The sequence below is a fragment of the Chrysochloris asiatica genome, unplaced genomic scaffold (genome assembly GCF_000296735.1).
Source record: "Chrysochloris asiatica unplaced genomic scaffold, ChrAsi1.0 scaffold00140, whole genome shotgun sequence".
NCBI lineage: Eukaryota > Metazoa > Chordata > Mammalia > Afrosoricida > Chrysochloridae > Chrysochloris > Chrysochloris asiatica.
The window spans coordinates 582,294-600,269 of NW_006408658.1; the positions used below are offsets into that span (position 1 = coordinate 582,294).

Below are 17,976 nucleotides of genomic sequence, written 5' to 3' on the forward strand. Positions count from 1 at the left end.
TCTCTTGACCAAGGACGAACAATCAGCAGCAGAGTTAGTTTTTGAATTCAGGTTTGTCTGACTCCAAAACTCCCTTTGTATAATATATCTCATTGTTCTCCAAACAGAGGAAGAAGTTCAAGAGTAGTAAGAGATATTTAAAACAGATGCTAAAAAAGTCAACTAATATTTTTTGAGTTCATGAATATCTGCACAGATCTGTAAGATTTCATTGAGTACATACTATCTGCTAAATACTGGTGCTAAAGCTTTGTTTTTCATAAAAGAAGGTCCTCCTACACATCCCTGACTATGAGGGCCCACAGACATAAAAAGCTCTGAGTCTTGAGTGACTTGAGTATCCTAAAATGAGTATCCCATGCTCCCTGCTCACACTTCTGTCTTCTCTTCTACTACCTAATTCTCTGTTTCCTCTCCACCCCTCCATTTACCTGCTTTGTTCCAAAAATGATTGGGACAGTATGGACATACATATCCCAAATTAAAAAGCGAATCACCAAAATTAAAATGTATAGGTAAAGAAGTTGAAGGAAGAGTTTTAGTTCATGTAAAACCCATACCAACACCTCTAGAGATGAACAAAATCTATTTGCAACCTTCCCAGCAGCCAATTAAGGAAGTTGTTACTGTTCAGTGCTGCTGAGTCAGTTCCAACTCATAGTGACACTGTATAGAGTCTTGGAGGCTTTAAATCTTTACATGAGCAGAAAGCCTCATATTTCTCCTGAAGTAAAGAAAAGAAAAGAGTAACTACACAATCAAGGATCATGAAATAAAAAAAACAAAAAACTGGTTTAGAGTAATGAAATCTGAGACAAACTTCATTCCTTTATTAAATAAATACCTTTTTTTTAATATGTACCAGATGCTAAAGACTTGGGACATGACAAAGATGCAGTTTCTGTTGCGTACATAGCATATAAAGACGATATTCATGGAGTTAGTTCACGGACCAGCATCTGAGAAACTGATCTGATAGGACTCAAAACTGTCTCCGAATTTCCCTCTCTTGAAAGCTATTCTAATCTCATTTTTGGTCCCAAATCCCTCTGGCTGTTTTAACTGCCAGTCTAGAACTGGTCACACCACTGTTAGAGCTAATGAAGGTAAGCTTCTAATTAATTACACTGAAGTTCCAAAAACCATTCCAGTTGGTTATACCATTGTTTCACTTGGTCCCATTTACATTCCGAACAGACATTCCAGTTGGGCATACCAATGTTTTAATAGAAACCTGGGGCTACTAAATTCCATATAGTCTACTAATTACAAAACTTCTACTTACTCTCTCCTAGTTTATATCTATTAGCATGTGCCTCCACCTTTCATTATCATTGTTCTTAAATCCCTGTATAATTAATTACTGTCCTAGTCCCTGAACTCAAAATTTGCTTTCAACAATCCAGCTTCACTTCCATGTTTCTGGGCCCAGCACAATGTCCTCTGTCCCCATCCAACATTATCTACTATAACCTCTAAAATGGTTGTCTTAATAGAAATTAACTACCTTATATCAATTGCTTATTCACCTTTCCAATATAATCCAAATGTTGGCTTTTGCACAATATGATATGCTCCAAAATGCTTCCAGACCTCTGTTCCCATTCCCCATCATATCCGGCCTCTTCTTTTAAGGCATCACCACTCAGTTACATCAAATTCTCCCTAAACATCCAGAACCTTAGGAGTCCTGATGCGGTACTGTAGGATAAGCCCTCAACCACAAGGTTGGTTTGAAATGCATGGTTGGTGGTTCAAACTCACCAGAGGCTTCTCGGAAACCCTATGCAGGGTCGCTACATACTGGGACCAACTCAATGGCACTTAACAACAACAGCAACAATCCAGAACCCAAATAGTCTCCCAATTTTCTTGAAGATTTTATGGATAACTTCTCTACCTACTTTGGATGCATTCCGTCTCCTCAGTAGTTTCAACATCTTTGTTAACTCAACACCCACTCTGGCTTCACTTCAGCTTCTCAGCAGCTCAGCCACAACTGCTCTTGTCTTCATCCAAACTGTGTTTGTTCTGCTTCTAAAATCTTCTACTCTGAAAAAAATCTCCTCTGGCTACTATCTTCTGACCTTTCAACTGTCCTTCTTGTTCACTCAAACCATCTCTAACTTTTTCTCCTGTGGCCACACAGAATAAATTAGTTACTGAGTAACATTCTAGTTTATCATCTTCCTTTAAACAATGTTTGCATTCTTACCCATTAGATACCTTGAGTTTAGTCATTTCAATTGTACTCAGATTTGTACAAGAAAATTTCTCATTCAACTCACGCCTATTCTCAGACCTAACATGCATTTGCCTTACTGGAACCCAGTCATGCTAGACCACAATGTCTTTGGTTTATAGTTCTCCCCATGGCCTAAGAATTACTGCTGAAAGTTACTTAGTGATTACAACTGGTTTCAGGACAAATGTATGCTATCTAATTACAACTGATCCACCAGTATTGCCTGGCAAACTGCTTTAGCACCGGTATATCTGGCTGATTCTCTTCAGAGATTATTCTAAATCTTCTCTATTCTCCTCAAATCCTAAAACCCACACTTAGTTCCTCTTCTCTTCAAATAACCGCTTTTCATATTTAGTGAACTCCTTGATGGTGCTATGGGTTAGACGCAGTGTTGCTAACCACAAGGCTGGTAGTTCAAAAATACCAGTTACTCTTGGGAGAAAGATGAGCTTGTCTACTCCAATCACGTTTTCGTGTCTTGGAAGTTTTTACACAGGGTCACTAGGAGTCAGAATTGACTCAATTGTAGCGGGCATCCTAGTTAGTCAGAAGATTATTCATTGAAGGTGTATGTCCTTGCTACTTCAAATTTCCTGAAATTGTCTAGCATTTACACCTAAGTCCCTGTCATAGAGAAGCAATCCCCCATCTCCTTTTCAAGGCTAATTTGCCACAATTGCACAGTCATCTTTTTTGTCAGGTTCTTTCACCTTTAAGAACGGTTCCCTCGCCTTAGCTACCAGTTATACACACAAAAAGTAATATCAAAGGACACAAAGCTACCAGAATTTGCTCCTGAATTGCTCATATCTGATCCAACTTCATGTTTCTGATCATTTCTCAATTCTAGTTAAAACTTTCCTTTGTCTTAGCTCCCTGACTTCTAGTCCCTCTAGCCTGCTAACTCAGAATGACTTCTATTACATGGTCTAATAGACTTCCACCCCTCTGAGCTGCTTTGCCAAGTTCCTACAAAGGACTGTGCTGCTTAAGAGTTGTTGTTATACAACATCAAGTCGATTCTGACTCACAGCGACCCTATCTGACAGAGCTGGATTTCCCCATAGGGACTACTAAACCGTACTCCTCACAGAAGCAGATGGCCACATTGGTTTGTTTTTGTTTTTGTTTTTTAGGCAGAGTTGCTGGTGGGTTTGAATCCCTGATCTTTATCACTCTGCAGCTAACTGAAAGGTCAGTGATTCGAGCCCACCAGTGACTCCTGTGAAGATTACAGCCTGTAAATATATCCTATGGGCAGCCTATGGGGCAGTTCTACTCTGTTATATGAGGTTGCAATGAATTGAAATCAACTCAATGGCACATAGCAACACTTTAGGATAGGGTCATCAATCAAGTGCTCTGACAAGACATGTAATCTCTCCCTCACCATCAGCTCCCAACTCAGGCAATAAACATGATCAAATTTCAGGTATTCTTAACAACTTTCTTCCGTGACCTGCTTTCCCCTCAAGTTACCAGCCATCAACTCCCTCATGTTAGACAAATACACAATGCATGTGTTTGGTGTGTGTGAATACAGGATCTTTTTAGCCTCTCTCCCCCCTTCACAGTTAAACTCTTAAAAAAATAATCTGCACCTGTTTGTGCTTCTTCCTCATTCTCCTGTCACTCCTCACCAAGATGTCCACATGCCTACATGCCCAGCTTCAGGTTCACACCAAGTAGGGCATAGAAAGAGAGAGTGTTGTTCTGGGGACCATTATTCAAACACACAGAAGCAATGTAGCTCTCAACCTACTTATCCTTTATCTACTCATCAGTGTAAATTACTCCTGGCCATCCCATCTTATCCTTCCATTTTCCCGGTCTTTCTTTCTTTTCCTCTATCTCCTTTAATAGTTGCTTTTATGCTGTCCATCTCATAAGAAAACACTCTTAGGTCCACGGCTTTTATCTCCAAGACTGAAATCAGCAGTGGATCCAGCCTACTTGTCAGGACCACTAACACGCCAGCAAAGCAAGGCTTGCTTCCTACTCCACCCAACTATAGGGTGGGATCTTGCTGAAAATCTCTTCTACTCACACAGCAATGGTTTTGTGTGAAGAGGTGAGACTGCAGAGGAGGTGATCTAGAGCTAAGAGGAGAAGGTCCCCAACTGTTTCAAGGTTGCCTGTGTAAATGAGAGATGGCAGAGGGAGAAGAGGGATGTGATATGAGAGGTCACTGGTTTGTTTTCTTACTGTGAAGGATGATAAAAAGGGAAATAAAGCTTTAGGAAAAAAACAACAGACAAAATTATCATCAACTCTCTCTGACTCCATCACTACTATCACTGACCTCTTCCAAAGGGATAAATAAATACATCTTTCTTTGGGATGAAAGGAAGTTTATATCTCAGAGCAATCCCTCATTTCCTTTTTCCAAAGCTCAGTTTCTGACTGCAGCTGATAATAAGAATTTGGCGTTTAACTTATTCTTTTCTTTAAGGGTCACATCTTGAAGTGATTATCTCCATCTCTGAGCGCAGAATACGACCCAGGGAGTTACTGACCAATGACTGAGGACTGTAGCCAGACTTGCAATCTAAAACCAGAATGAAAGAATGGGTCATGGAAAGACATGAAAGGGAAACTGTGTCCCTTTGTTTGCCCTTTGAAGTAAAAGGTCTTGCCAGGATGGCTTTTTCATGAATAGTAATAATATGCAGAGAAAAGGTGCTTATACTCAACCTCTGTTTGAGACCAGATTCAGACCCCACTATGCAAAAAGAAGTCAACGTATCTATACTGTGGTCGAAAGATACAGTATCCAACTATATGAAATTGAAGAAAGCAATTATTTCTGCTTTATAAATCTTCCACAGGGAAAATTTAAAAGTATCTGGTAATCCCCACTTTCTCCACCCATAACTCAGTGTCTTGCCTCTTCAGACAGAGGATCGTGTACATGGTGGTGGTATGTGACGTCTAGTCGGTTCCAACCCACAGCGATCCTACAAAGGGTTTTAGAAACTGTAAACTTTATGGAAGCAGAATGCCTCATGTTTCTCCCATAGAGGGCTGGTGGATTGGAGCTGCTGACCTTGCAGTTAGCAGCCCCTTGTGTAACCAATATGCTACCAGGGATCCTCTGTTCAGTATTTCCTTTGGAATAAAAAGTCCTCCCTTAGAGGACTGAGAAATGTACCAGACAAGTACTGATGACACTTTATTGAGTTCACACACCTGGATACAGTGTCCCCCTCACTAAACTTGAGGGCAGGGACAGAGCCTGCATCCTGGTCCCACTTACCCTCCTCCCCCCAGCTCAATGTCTTGACATACAAAGGGGGCTTCAAAAAATTTGTGTAAAAATGGAATTAAAAGATAATGGAATTTTTCCATAAACTTTTTGTGTGTGTGTGTGTTGTGAAAGGAAGCTTTATTGTTTTCATTTGGTTCACAGCTTGTCCATGAACTTTTGGAAGCCCTCCAGTACATTTGCCATTTCTGTGATATTTCAGAGTTTTAATGAAATTGGACAAATCTTACTACAGCTTTAACAGGTGGGCAAGGAGACCTAATGTGGTGCTCTAGATAAGCACTGGGCTGATAACCACAAGATTAGCAGTTCAAACTTACCAGTCACTCCTCAGAAACCCTGTAGATTCATCACTATGAGTCAGGACTGATTCAATGGCACTTTAACAACAACAACAAGGGGTGGGCAAAATGGAGTCCATATTACATCCTCATTTTCTATAAGGAAGAATTGCAGGTTCAATGATTTTCTCAGATCAAAAGCAAACAAACGAAGAATATACACACACTAATGCCCAGGGATTTATTATGTTGTTACGTGTCATCAAGTCGGTACCGACTCATAGCGACCCTATGCACAATAGAACGAAACAGTGCCCATTCCTGGGCCAACCTCACAATTGTTGCCACACTTGAGCCCACTGATGCTGCCACTTTGCCAATCCATCTCACTGGGGGTTTTCCTCTTTTTCTCTGACCCTCCACCTTACCAAACATGATCTCCCTCTCCAGCAACTGGTCCCTCCTGACAATATGTCCAAAGTATGAGAGACGATGTTTGGTCATCCTGGCCTCCAAGGAGCACTCTGGCTGCACTTCTTCCAACACAGATCTGGTTTGCTCTTTTGGCAACCCATGGCACTTTCAATATTCTCCTCCAACACCATAACTCAAAGGCATCAATTCTTCCTTGTTCACTATTCAGATTTTGCATGCATACGAGGTTACTGAAAATATCATGGCTTGGGCCAGGTGCACCTTAGTTCTCAAGCTGAAATCCCCTAAATCTGTCACTTTGCATGCCTTGCCTAAAAGGCAGTCCAAGCAGTGAGTGCCTATTCCTGGAGCTCTGACTGAGGTGGGAGGATTGAGGCAGCTGACGTGGTTCAAAGCATCCCAAAAGTAGAACTGTCCTCACAAGGAGGTCTTTGCCCTTTCTTCCTCCCAACTTCCCTTTCCTCTTCTATCTTCTTTTTGTCACTGACCATTTCTGCCCTTGATATTAATTATATCTGTCAGACAGTCTCTGGAAAATGCTCCATTTGTCTGCCAGCTCTGGAAAAAGCCTTTTATGCACTGAGTGGCATCAGCTTCTTCCCTGAAATTACTGACCTCTGGAGAAGACTAAAGAGCCCTGGAGGTACAGTAGTTAAGGTTCCAACCCACCAGTTATTCTGCAAGGGAAAGATGTGTCAGTGTTTCTGTAAAGATTAACGCATTAAAACCAAGTTGATTCTGACTCATAGCAATTTTACATAGGGTTTTAGAGACAGTAAATCTTTATAGGAGCAGGAAGTCCCATCTTTCTCTCACAAAGTGGCTGGTTTGAACCACCCACTGCTTGGTTAACAGCCCATTGCCTAGCCCACAACACCACTAAGACTTCTAGCTTCTGTAAAGATTACAGCCTTGGCAACCCATTGGGACAATTCTATACTGTCCTATAGGATCACCATGAATCAAACTCTACTCGATGGCAATGGGTAATGGGAGAGAAAGCTTAGAACTTGTTGGGAAGGAGTCTACTGGACCCCAGGAAGCCCACTGAGTCCACTTTAGGGTGCTATTCTGGATCCCAGGTTCTCATGCTCCAGTGGGCAGCCCTCAAAGCAGCAAATGGGCAGGATTCCATACCAGGATTATATACACAAGGCTGGCAGTTCAAACTCACCAGCCACTCCTTGGAAACTCTACATGGGGTCACTATGAGTCATATATATATCGAGAGAGAGAGAGAGAGAGAGAGAGAGAGAGAGAGTGTGTGTGTGTGTGTGTGTGTGTATAAGTGAGTGACTCCTGGCGTGCCACTATAGGATATGCACTGAGCTGCAAGGTCGGTGATTCAAACCCACTAGCTGCTCCTCAGATACCTTGTACAGGATCACTATGAGTCAGAACTGACATATTTTATATATATGCTTAGTTGTTGTTGTTGTTGTTAAGTGCCATCGAGTCGGTCCCGACCCATAGCGACCCTGTACAGGGTTTCTGAGGGTGTAAATCTTTACGGGAGTAGAAAGCCTCATCTTTCTCCCGCAGAGCAGCTGGTAATTTCGAACCGCTGACCTTAAGGTTCGCAGCCCGATTCGTAACCACTACACTACCAGAGCTTCCTTATATATGCTTAGTAGTTCAGTGTTTATCCTACAGTGCCACACTAGGACCCCCTTCTAGTCATAGTCTCTGTCAACTCCCACCAAAATATATGTGTATTGTGGCGTTGCTGGTTAATGCAGTAAACTGCAACGTCAGTTTGGGTCATTAAGGCCGGCAGTTCTAACTCACCAGCTGCTCCTTGGAAACCCTGTACAGGGTCGCTATGAGTCAGATCCCGACTCGATGGCACTTAGCAACAACAAAGCAATACATACATATATGTATACGTGAATATATATATATATGGAGCTCTGGTAGCGTAGTGGTTACGAGTCGGGCTGCTAACCTTAAGGTCAGCAGTTTGAAACTACCAGTTATTCCATGGGAGAAAGATGAGGTTTTGTGCTTTCATAAAGATTTACAACCTTGGAAATTCTATAACAGGGTTGTCACCATGAGTCAGAACTGACTCTACAACACATCACCACCACCACCACCACCATATATATATATTTCTATTTTCAATTATTGGTAACTTTAAAACAGTACTGTGTAGATCACATAGTACATGCCTATAAGATCAAATTAAAATTTGACCCATGAACCTACAGTCTGCAACCTCTGCTATAGGCTTTGTTTCTAACTGGGTGTAGTGGTTACGAGACGGGCTGCCAACCTCAAGGTCAGCAGTTTGAAACTACCAGTGGTTCCATGGAAGAAAGATGAGATGTTCTGCTCCCATAAAGATTTACAGCCTTGGAAACCCTGTGCAGGGTCACTATGAGTCGGAACCAAATCCATGGTACTTAGAAGCAACAACAACAGTAAAACAGGAAGGTCTAGCACTGGGTCAACATGGGCAATTAGCTAGAGTTGAGTCCCAGCTGTCTTCTTCATACAGACTGTGTTCAGCAAGCAGGGTTATCAGGAGTGGATACACAGGGCAAGCCCTGTATCTACAGATTGTCAGAGGTCCCACACAGATAGTAAGAAGGCTAGTTTAGAGCTCCTCTGAGTTGACAACCAAGCTTGGTTCAGAGAGAGACTAGTGTGGAAACTGTCAGATAGAGGCCAATGTTTGCCTCAGTTCTCTGCCTCTAGGCCATGAGCCATTTTGCTCCTACCACATAGGCCAAGAGCCCTGCAGCCCAGAATTTCTTAGTCACACTGAGCAAGCCTCTGCTTGCTTGATGAAGAGGACACATCCTCCAAGATGCAGATGGCATGGCGTCAGTGCATGGTGTGAGCATCGAGTGTCTTTACAAACAACATCAAGCAGACTTCACTGAAGCAACTGCATATGCAGAAGAACAGTCTGCTTAGGAATTCAAGGTGGAATCCAAAGATCACACGCTTAGGCACCACCAAGCCTAGCAAACACATGGGCGGGTGCAATGGCTCAAAATGAACTCGAAACCTGCCAAGAAAGGACAATAACATATTTCTATCATTTTACCCTCAAAGATTAGAATGCAGTACATTCTAATAAAAATAAAAATATATTTAAAGATCTTTAAAACACAGAAGTGGCAAATATGGAGCTAAAAATATCCAGCTACCAAAGAGTGGATTCCAACTTATAGCGACCCGGTGTGTGTCCGAGTAAAACTGTGCTTCATAGGCTTTCAAATGGTTGCTTTTGGGGGAAGCAGATCATCAGGCCTTTCTTCCCAAGAGCCTACTGGTGGACTCTAACCACAAGCCTTTTCATTTGCTTAACCATTTGTACCACCAAGGAAACACACAAGCCTAGGAGAAACCCTACTTCTCTGGTACATGCAAGCCACATGTCTACTACATCATCCACCTCCTACAACAAAGGGCACTTAAAATCAAAGAGGACACAAAAGGTACCTCAGCTTATGGAACTGGGGCTCTGAAAGCAATGATACTGCAATCGGGCAGTGTTTCCTTGTACTCTACGTAAGGTTGCTGTGAGTCCGAGTGACGGGAAGGCACCTGTGATATACTACATTAGTCAATGTCTCTTCTACCTATGTGGATGTTGTTAAGTGCTCTCCAGTCAGTTCCTACTCACAGTGACCCTGTATAGGGTTTCTAGGAGCGGCTGGTGAGTTAGCGTTAGTAGTTCAGTGCTTGTCCTACAGTGCCACACTAGGACCCCCTTCTAGTCATAGTCTCTGTCAACTCCCACCAAGCAACTTTTTCCTGATGGTTTTGAGTAAGAAAAGGTGAGCAGAGATAATGATTCCATTGTGAATGATTGTTAAAAGGGCAAATGGTGATGGGTCAATTTTGCCATCAGAAGCAAAAGGGAGTTTCTTACTACCATCAAAGTAATGGATCCAGGAGTGGAGCATGTCCTTTGAACCGCCAAGATTTCAGCACATCAAATCGCACCAGTGCCAGGACAGAAAGATGTGACAATGGAGAAGTGGCAAAAGAGCAGCAACAGCAGAAACAAGAGCCAGAGCACAAGACAGAGTAGTGGACTTTCTAGCCCATGCAGCAAGTAAAGCTGAGGGACTGGGCAGGCAGCTGGCTTGCAGAGTGGATGCCTCCAAGCACTTAACTGGGAAGAGCTACAGCTCAATGCCTTCAGGCTGAGGCTTATGGTGGAGCAGTGTGCCCTGTGGACATTTATCGTTGTGTCCTTCGACTCATAATGACGCTGTCTAGAGTTTTCAAGGAGTGGCTGATGAATTTGAACCACAGACCTTGTGGTTCAGTGATTATCCTAGAGTGTCACACATTACTGTTGTTGTTGTTAGGTGCCATCAAGTTGGTACCGACTCATAGAAACCTTATGCACAAGAGAATGAAACACTGCCTGATCCTGGGCCAACCTCACTACTGTTGCCACGCTTGAGCCCACTGATACTGCCACAGTGCCAATCCATTTCACTGGGAGTCTTCTTCTTTTTCTCTGTCCCTCCATCTTACAAGACATGAGATCCTTCTCCAGTGACTGGTCCCTCCTGACAATATGTCCCAAGTATGAGAGATGAAGTTTGGCCATCTTGGCCTCCAAGAAGCACTCTGGCTGCACTTCTTTCAACGGAGAACTGTTTGTTCTTTTGGCAGCCATGACACTTTCAATATTTTCCTCTAACACCATAACTCAAAAGCATCAATTCTTCTAAGGTCTTCGTTATTCACTGTCCAGCTTTCACACGCACATGAGGTTATTGAAAATACCATGGCTTGGGTCAGGTGCACCTTAGTCCTCAAGCTGACATCTTTGCTCTTCAACACTTTAAAAAGGTCTTGTGCAGCAGATTTGCCTAATGCAATACATCGTTTGATTTCTTGACTGCTGCTTCTGTGAGTGTTGCCACATATTAGCAGCCCTAAAAGAGCTTGGTAACATAGCCAGAGGAGGGCAGAGGCCAGGCCATGGGGTTGAGGGCCCGAGAGAGGTCTGCCTCTGGACCTGGCAGAGGGAAGGTCATATGAACTGAAACAACTGTGCCCTAAATATTCTGACCTTGCCCTTTCACCTCCTAACTGTCCTACTAAATACCGTAACTGTGAATATGACGCCTGGGTTCTATTTGACCACAGCCATGAATTATTGAAGCCAGCTGAGTAGAGAGGGTTGTCGAGAGGGAGGCTCGGTGCTCATTTTTTGCAGCACTGAACAACAAAATACAATCTACAGTATACGGCTAAGAAGGACAAACTGACCTCTCCCCAGGTGGTGCTGGACATTAAAATCAGCCTCACTGACACTGAGACTGTGACAAGGCGTGGAGACACTGCCCACGAGAGCTGTGCAGAGCAGCCCTGAAAGAGAAGCCTGGTGGGTAGTTGATAACTCAGGGTCTACAATGAGTCATGCTCTAACCATCTTACATGTGTCCTTCACAGTCAAAACTTCTTGATCTCTTCCTATGTATTTTTACAACATTACCATGTCTTCAGGAGCTCTGGTAGTGTAGTGGTTACAAGTCAGGCTGCTAACCTCAAAGTCAGCAGTTGGAAACTACCAGTGGTTCCACGGGAGAACGATGAGGCTTTCTACTTTCATAAAGACTTACAGCCTCGGAAACCCTATACAGGGTTGCTATGAGTCGGAACCAACTCCATGGCACATAACCACCACCACCACCATCATGTCCTCCCTGACCTCCACCCCAAACCATTCCTTGTGCAGACTTGAAAATTCAAGTCTGGCTGCTTCTTGTACTTTCTGTGTCAACGCTTCCTTGTCATTGGAGATTTTTTCCCATCAGGATGTTTTCTTTACTGAGTTTTAAAAAGAATGACTCAACTCTTATCACCATTCAGATTTTCAGGGAATATTATGAGCAAAACAAATGGCACACAATTTAATTGAAAATCCTATGTAGCCAAGAATGTAGTAACTTATTAATCAACAATGCAAAGAAACCAAACTTCATTAACAGCTTCTGAGCTGTTGAGACTAGTTTTTATGAAAACAATTACATAAAAATACTAATGTGCCTTTCTTTTTTTAAAGTTCTTCAAATGCTCTCAAATGAAACCCAGGAACACCTGAGAACTAAAAACTTCATCCTAAAATCAAAAGTCAAATTTGAAGACTAACTCAAGAAACAATTTGAATATTTTGTTGATCAAGGCAATTGATCAAAAATTCAGCCCTTTGGGGAAAAAGATTCCCGGCAGTGATCTAATTGAATCCACTCATTTTAAGGGGATTTCATTTTTTAAGTAATTAGTGAGTGTCTTTTATGTACACTAGGGGAGTCCTGGTGTGGCGCTGTGGGTTCATGCGCCAGACTGCAAAGCCATTTGAACTGCAAGGTCGGTGGTTCAAACTCACCAGCTGCTACTTGGAAACCCTGTACAGGGTCATTATGGGTCGGAACCGACTCAACGGCATTTAACAACAACAACTACACTAGGAGCTACAAAGGAAACACACAACAAAAGAAAATACACAACTTTAGCCACGGGTTTTTATTGTATTTCAAAATATAGAAAATGTTAGCTGGTACACAACCATCACTACCACTGATGAAATATGTTTTGTTTGTTTGCTTTTTACAAAACCTAATTGGTTTGTAAACAGATTCTGAAAAAATTTTTGATAAAAATTTAATATTCCTCCCTAAAAACCACTTTAGAGATAGAATAGGACAGTCACTTCTTGATTTAGTATATCTTATTGATTTTAAATCCTAGTCACCACTTAGACCTAATGAGGATGTATTAGTGACACCTCAGGAAGAAGCTAGAATGTACAGTATCATCATTTTCATTTACTATTTTTCTATAAGATCTGGCTGATGCAATGAGACATGAAAGAGGCATTTATATTTTTCCTTCACTTTTAACACAACAGCATTTACAGATGATAATGACTGCTTTCCTAGGAAACTGTTACTCACACATTATTGGAAAAGGTACTTGAAAATAGGTATTCAAGAGTCAAAATAATCATACTCTGGGACTCTATTATTTAAAAAAAAAAAAATCTAAAATACTCATTGCAGTTCATTACTTAAAACAAGGTAATATTTTCACTAAAAAAAATCTAAGTGGTAGTACAGATGATTACATAGTTAAATTCTGAAATGGGAAAACTCAGGATGTGATGAGGATGCCTAGGTAAAACTGGCAAGCGGCAGTGTTAAGCTTCTCGAGGGTGAAGAGAGCATCAGCATCAATAGCCCAAGGCTGAGGTCACACGCACCTTCAACTTCCAACTTTTGTTTTAACAATCTGACACCAGCTCTCCCAACACCCCTTCCACAAACTGATTTGCTGAGTTTGCCAATTCAGTGCAACTGGTCTCACAGAACTCAGAGACTATACTCAGTTATGATGCCTATTAAGGAAGTAACAGGTTACAATTCAGGATCAGGAACAATTCAAGGTACATTCTTTGATCAGGACAGCTCCTCATGTAGATCCACAGGCAAACCTCTCTCCTTAACCCATGGCCTCCTTGCCCACAGTTCCTACCCTGCTCAGGCAAGTGTTACAGCTCTTTAGCTCCACTGGCAAGTGCCCAGAGCCATTTTGTCAGAAGCCCTGATGTGAGGGGCGGTGAGCCTAACCAGGTGGCAACCTATTCCACTCAGCTTTCTCCCTCTGTGGGTCAGAAAGTCTCCTGCTGGTCTCTTGGTTTCTGCCATAGCTTCTTGCTGTCTCTCACTGTCTCTGGTGTTACAGCTCTCTGTGTCCCAGGTCTAGAACAGGGGAGGGGAATGTCCAGCCCGTGAAATCATTGGGTCTGGCCCTGCCAAGACAACCACAGTTCCTTGTGCAGTATCATGCAGCACCACATCAAATGTAGCAGGATGTTTTTTAAGTTGATAATTTTGTATGGCCTGCGAATGATGTTATAAATTTTGGCAGAAAAGAGGTTCCCCACCCCTGGTCTGGAAGATTCTCAGCTCAGGGATCCTGTGTCCTTAGGACGCGCGCCAGTCTTAGTTCTTCTTTCTTGGTGGTAATGATGTTTCCTCTGTCCATCACTAGGATGGCTCATTTTAAGCACATGGCAAATCCACCCCTCGTCAGGGTTCATATATGTGGTTTGCATGGTCTGAGCACTGTACTGTGAACCACAAAGCACTGAACTCAAACCCACCAGCTGCTCTTTGGAAACCCAATACAGGGTCACTAGGCATCACAACTGACTCATTGGCACTTAACCACCACCACCAGGAGAGTGCCACAAACCTTACTGCATTATTATCAAGCTATCCAGTTCCTTTGGTGGGTGGCAAGTACCTCATTTGCATAGTCCCACCCATACATTCGGACTCCTGGTGTGGCGCTGTAGGATCAGCACTGGATTATGAACCCCAAGATCGGCAGTTCAAACCCACCAGCCATTCCCTGGAATCCCTATAGAGGCTCACTATGACTCAGAACTGACTTTTTGGCACTTTACAACAATTAACACCACCCAGTCATTTGATGGAAGTTACAATGCCATGGTGAGAAAAGTCATATAAAAGTGATCCATCGCACTGCATGTATATAAAAACTGAGGACTGAACTATATTTTTAGTATGAACAGAGCTTTGCAAATTATATGTACACAAAAGGGTAAAACCCAAAAGAAAACAAAGACATTTAATACGTTTATTTGGATGGCAGAACAGCTCATTGTTTATTCTTCATATCTATTAAATTATACTAAAATACTATTTATACAGTAAAGTTTTATCAAAGAAAACTATATTGAGTGGGAGGGGCGGAGTGAGAGTAGAAAGGGGAAAGGCAGAAAATAAGCTGACAAAGTGGCTTTCTAGATTCCAGAAGCCAGATGGGGTTGCCACTATCAGCTAAATGCTCTTGCATTGCACTGAGGCCTAGAGAAAGTGCCCTTCTGTGAATCTGTCTAACCAGCAAAACAGGTTATTCTCCTGCCCCACCCCCTCTGCCACTCTCAATGCTCTGGCTGGTTTCACTAGCTGGGTAAATATTGCACACCATTCAGCCAGTCCCACCTCCAGGCAGGATGGGAAAGTACGCAGTTGGAGCTGTAACTTGTACACAAAAAGGGACTTCAACATGTGAGCTGTTTCAGAACTCCTTCAGCCACATCTGCCCTTACCTGTTGAAGCATCTCTTCAGCAGCATTGAGTTTCACCTGGTGGCCTTCCAGACACACTTCCAGGTCCCGAATCTTCTCTCCTTGGGCTTCCACTTGATCTGTGAGGACACTCACCTGTCCCAGGAAATAAAGCAAAGGTGGAGAAGCAGAAACTCTGTGTGGGACAGGAGACTTTCTCCATGTAGGTGAACTGTGACTCCAAACGACTGAGCCTTCCATATGAGGAATGGCTTTTCTGTAAGGAGTAGGGGAAGTGACCTAGATGGAGGTAAGTCCAGTTGGGTTCTTACCTTTCCAGGGAGTCTTGGCCACTGCCTGAGTGGTGTTAGTCACGTTTCTGGCCCTTGACAGGCTCAAGAAAAACACCTAACAATCAAGAGGGCTGCCTCTGGGCTGCCTCCTGCTCCTTACACCCTTTTATAAGCTTCACTCTGGCAGGCCTAATCTCAAGGCATATCTCAGCTGCCTTGCCAGGGCTTCTGTCACTTCATGGGGAAGAGTAATCCAAACTTCTGTGTAAACTAACCAATGACTTTACTTCTCACAAGGGTGTGAGGACTGTTCACCTATCAGGCAAATGTTTTGAAGCAATTAAGAAATGTGGGATGTAAAGGGCATGTATTAGCACTGACAAAACTTGACTCCAAAATTGTTTTTGTGCTTCACAGGCCAAAATATGACTCTAAGTCATTAATATACAGAAGCCACATTACCCAGACAGTGGCAGGATAAAAGTCATCTTTATGAAGAACAATGAGAATCTCTATTAGAATTATCAATTGATTAAGAACGATTTGTAACCGTCATTTAAAGTACACCCGAAATACACACTAATCACAGGGTCAGTTGTTCAAACCCCTCAGTTGCTCCTTGGAAACCCTATACAGGGTCACTATGAGTCGGAACCAACTCAACAGCACCTAACTGACAACACACACACACTGAGCTTTTGTAGCCTTCTCTACTAGCAAACTGCCCATGAGTCACGGTGAGTTTGCTTACCAGGTGAGCAGCTAAGCTGAGCACAGTTAACTGTACCACCAAGGAACTCATAGGATGGAGCATACAAGAGTTAATTCATTTGCAAGTGTTTACATAAACCTTGTAAACGATAAAGGCACTGTTTAAAGAGAAACTAAACTAATACTTTTTAAGTTCCCTAATGGTTAATGAATTATTGAACATATTCCTAGAGCTGATGTATGATATGAGCTGAGATTTCAATTTTAATCCAGATAGGCTACTTTTGTCAAGTAGGTCCATCTTTAACACACTCCTTTGTGACTTTAATCCTTGTTTTTCAACACACTGGCAAGCCAGACCTTTCAACTACTAACTTAATTTTTCAAAACAGCAGGCTTCAGGGGAGTGGGCTTTGTTCCCTGGGGTCTAGAGTTCCTGGCTTGGCAAGGATGTTTCATGGTTCATCTTGTGAGAAGTAATACATGGTCTGCTCCATGTTTTGGAATCATACACTAGAGGGATCCAGTGGTCTCAAGCAGGGCTGCAGGTCCTTACTAATCTCAGTTTTCACTCCAAGTGCTAACGCAGTGGTTACAAATCCAACTGCTGACCTAAAGGTCGGCAGTTCAAAACTATCAGTCATTCTGCAGGAGAAATATGAGGCTTTCTGCTCCAGTAAAGATTTATAGCCTCAGAAACCCTGTGCAGGGTCACTCTGAGTAGGAACCGACTCCATGGTACTTAACAACAACAACAACACTATGAATGGAAGGCTGTGAAAACTGGGGACAAAACACATAAAAGCCCTAAAGGTAGTTCTTACTTCATACACTAAAAACAAATGTTTATTGAGTCTCTACTACTGGGGATAACTTTGGGCCTTGTGGGACACAAAGAGAAAAAAACAAAGAGGAAAATCCTTGCCTTAAAGGAGTTAATTATAATGATAAAGAATATTAGTTTTACACTAATTCTGGAAGCAAAGTATTTTGTTACACGTGATTTGCTTTGTTCTTTCTAAGAGTTGTTGTTAAATAGACTCAGGAAAAAAAAATCTGGACCAAGGGTTCCACTAACTTCAGCTTGGAGAAGGTACTGTGAGAATTAAGCAAGAGGCATCACCCTGCTGATGAGCTGTCTTAGCAGCTCCACAGGGCCACTAAGAACAGGAGTAATCACTAAGAACAGCTCCAAAAGTCTATCCACAAGCTCCTGGCAGAACAGAAACCTCTAGGGTCAACTTCTGGCTTCTGGTAAGCAACATCCAAATTATACTAGGATTATGTAAATAAGGATTATTCAAGAATTCAGAATTTAAAAAAAGAGAAGAATGTCAAAGAGAATATTTATTACACAGGGGGTTTCTTTATTAAATTGCAATCCTCTCTAAACAGGGTCCTGGTTCAAAAGTTTGCAAGTTCATACTATTTGCTGCAAAATACTAAGCTGGACACCTTTTTATTAATCATGTCACTGGGATGGAGTTTAAAATTACACCTTCCTCAAGACATCTGTGTTATAATGGGCCATAAAATCTGGCCCTGCTCTCTCTTTGATGGCACTCCCACAGAGCTTCCTCACATGCCCCAGCTCCAGCCACAATGGCCCCTGCTGTTCTCGCCACACACCCAGCACACGCCTGCCTCAGGGCCTCTGGACCGACAGC

At 42.5% G+C, this 17,976-nt stretch overlaps 1 protein-coding gene across 1 annotated transcript in view; it reads right to left on the bottom strand.

Annotated features, from left to right (window-relative positions):
- PPFIBP2 (PTPRF interacting protein, binding protein 2 (liprin beta 2)) overlaps positions 1–17,976 on the bottom strand; it is a 193,329-nt gene that overhangs the window by 57,330 nt on the left and 118,023 nt on the right. The window contains exon 5 of the mRNA XM_006870161.1: positions 15,348–15,461. Coding sequence (XP_006870223.1) covers positions 15,348–15,461 — 114 coding nt within the window. The remainder of the gene's footprint in view (positions 1–15,347; positions 15,462–17,976) is intronic.